Below are 2,046 nucleotides of genomic sequence, written 5' to 3'. Positions count from 1 at the left end.
TTATTGATTTTATTACTTGCTCTTAACCAAACACAACTCTTCGGACAAGTTGCTCTGCAATTTCCTTGCTCAGAAAAAAAAAACGAGAAACCATATTTACTACTTAGTACACATGCCTAGATGATAGATATCTTAGAAGGACCTTCGCTGGGGAGATAGGAGGAAGCTCTCTCCACCCCTGTTCGTCTTCAAGCGCTGTGCTTCATTCGGAGAAATCTGGTAAGCGTTGGAGAGGACCTCAACAGGCATGGCTCTAATCACTGATGTGTAACCAGCAAGTTGGCTGTTCATAGGTTCACTGCTTGTCCTCCACACCACAAATTCAAGTCCATTCTGTCCTGCTCTCACTGTGGAAGCGAAGTACTGAGGAACCACAAACATCTCTCCCTGGTTCACTCTGTCGTTCATCACTTGTTGCCCACTGTGGTCTACTACTTGCACTTGTGCCTCTCCTCTTTGCACGTACACCACGCAGTGGCCGTTCACTGACCAATGTGGGGTCATCAATGCATTCTTCATGCACCAAATTTTGAAGTACCAATAAGTATTAATCAATTAACTCATAGTACTAGCAGTTTATTTATTGTATGAAATCAACTTGAGAAAATTAAACAAAGGTTTACCGGATAGAGGGTGCCTTTGGAGGCACTCATGTCCATGTATTTAAGGATGGGAAGTTTTTGGCGATTGACATGGTTAATTTTGCCGGCTTGTCTTGAGAAGATGTCAGCTTGTGTTCGATGTTCAACGTTGGTGCGGATTTTCATTGTGCAAATGTTTTCTTCCAAGCCATTTCCGGTTGCTTCCTCCCACCATTGTTGTCCTCGTCGTGGTCGCCCTTGCTCTTCTTCGAATTCTCCTTCTTCTTCGTCGGGCCTAATCATTCTCATTCCTTCCCTAACATTTACAATTAGTCCACGTTCGCTCTGCTCTTCTTGCATCCTCCTTACAATCTCGGCTGGGATGTTGAAGGCCTCAGCCATCAGTACTGTGTCGAAAGCACGGAAAATGTTCTGGAACCTCTGCCTGCTCTGTAGTCTTTGGCCTGCTTGAGTTTGTTGCCTTCCACTTTCTGGTACTCCACCAGCCAAGTAGAATGCCTGCAATACAAAGACATAGCCAACCAATATATACACGAATTATGAAATTGCGATGAACAAAAAGTCACCAAATTATAGAAACTAATGAATTTTACCCTCAAGTTCTGATCAAGCTGGTTGGAGCGGTGGTTGAGGTCGTTGACAGAGACGGCGACAAGCTCTTCCTCACCATCATTATAGCACCAATGAGCAGCGCCAGCTGGAAGTGCCACGACATCACCTTGACGAATGCGGTGAACCTTCTGGTGTTGGTCACTTCTGCGGCCTTGGCCCCTCTCTTCCCTTGGCTCTCGGCCAGCCTGGAAGGTCTGGGACTGAGACTGGAAAGTCTCAGCACAGCCAGGGTAAGTAATGCCAATCAATCCCTGGCCACGCTCAATGTAAACCAAGCGACGCATGGGATGGAAATTAGGCAGAGAAAGGGAGTTGCGTCGGATAACACTCCTCATGGGAGCAACTCCAGCGCACTGGAATTGCTCCTCGTTCTCGTCCCACAGCTCAGTGACGCCGCCCTCTGACTCAATTCGGTTAGTGGGCTGGCTGGCAGTGAGCCTTGTTAAACGGCATTGTTGGGCATCAGTTAGACGAGTGCCTCTCTCACCCCGCTGACCAGCTTGCCGACCCTGATAATCTCTAACTGCATTTGTTGCAGACAAGAGAAAAGTAGAGAGGAGTAAAGCTAAGAGGACCCTAGTAGTGACCGCCATGGCTAATTAGGATTGATTTGTTAACTACAAAGATGGGATGAGATTTAGAGTGACTGAGGCCTCCTATTTATTGTGTTTGAGGGGAACAAGTACGAAGGCCGTGTGGCAATGAACTCTGTTTTCTTTTGCATGGTGAGGGTGTCTTCATTTCTGCCCAAGAGCGACACATTGCAATGGTTGTTCGAAGGAATCAAACTACATGCAAACTGATCTGTGTTAGTTTTTATGTTCTTTTTCGT

At 46.5% G+C, this 2,046-nt stretch overlaps 1 protein-coding gene across 1 annotated transcript; it reads right to left on the bottom strand.

The window, feature by feature from the left end:
- Window positions 1-1,826, bottom strand: LOC107821523 (11S globulin seed storage protein 2-like). The gene is made up of 3 exons (XM_016647955.2): window positions 1,196-1,826; window positions 624-1,100; window positions 1-513 (listed from the first exon to the last, which is right to left on the bottom strand). Exons 1-3 carry the CDS (start codon window positions 1,805-1,807, stop codon window positions 133-135), a joined length of 1,470 nt encoding a protein of 489 aa, XP_016503441.2. The 5' UTR covers window positions 1,808-1,826; the 3' UTR covers window positions 1-132.
- Window positions 1,827-2,046: the final 220 nt, after the last annotated feature.

Source organism: Nicotiana tabacum, chromosome 22 (genome assembly GCF_000715075.1).
Source record: "Nicotiana tabacum cultivar K326 chromosome 22, ASM71507v2, whole genome shotgun sequence".
NCBI classification, from domain to species: Eukaryota; Viridiplantae; Streptophyta; class Magnoliopsida; order Solanales; family Solanaceae; genus Nicotiana; species Nicotiana tabacum.
This window is presented reverse-complemented; position numbering and strand designations above follow the sequence as displayed.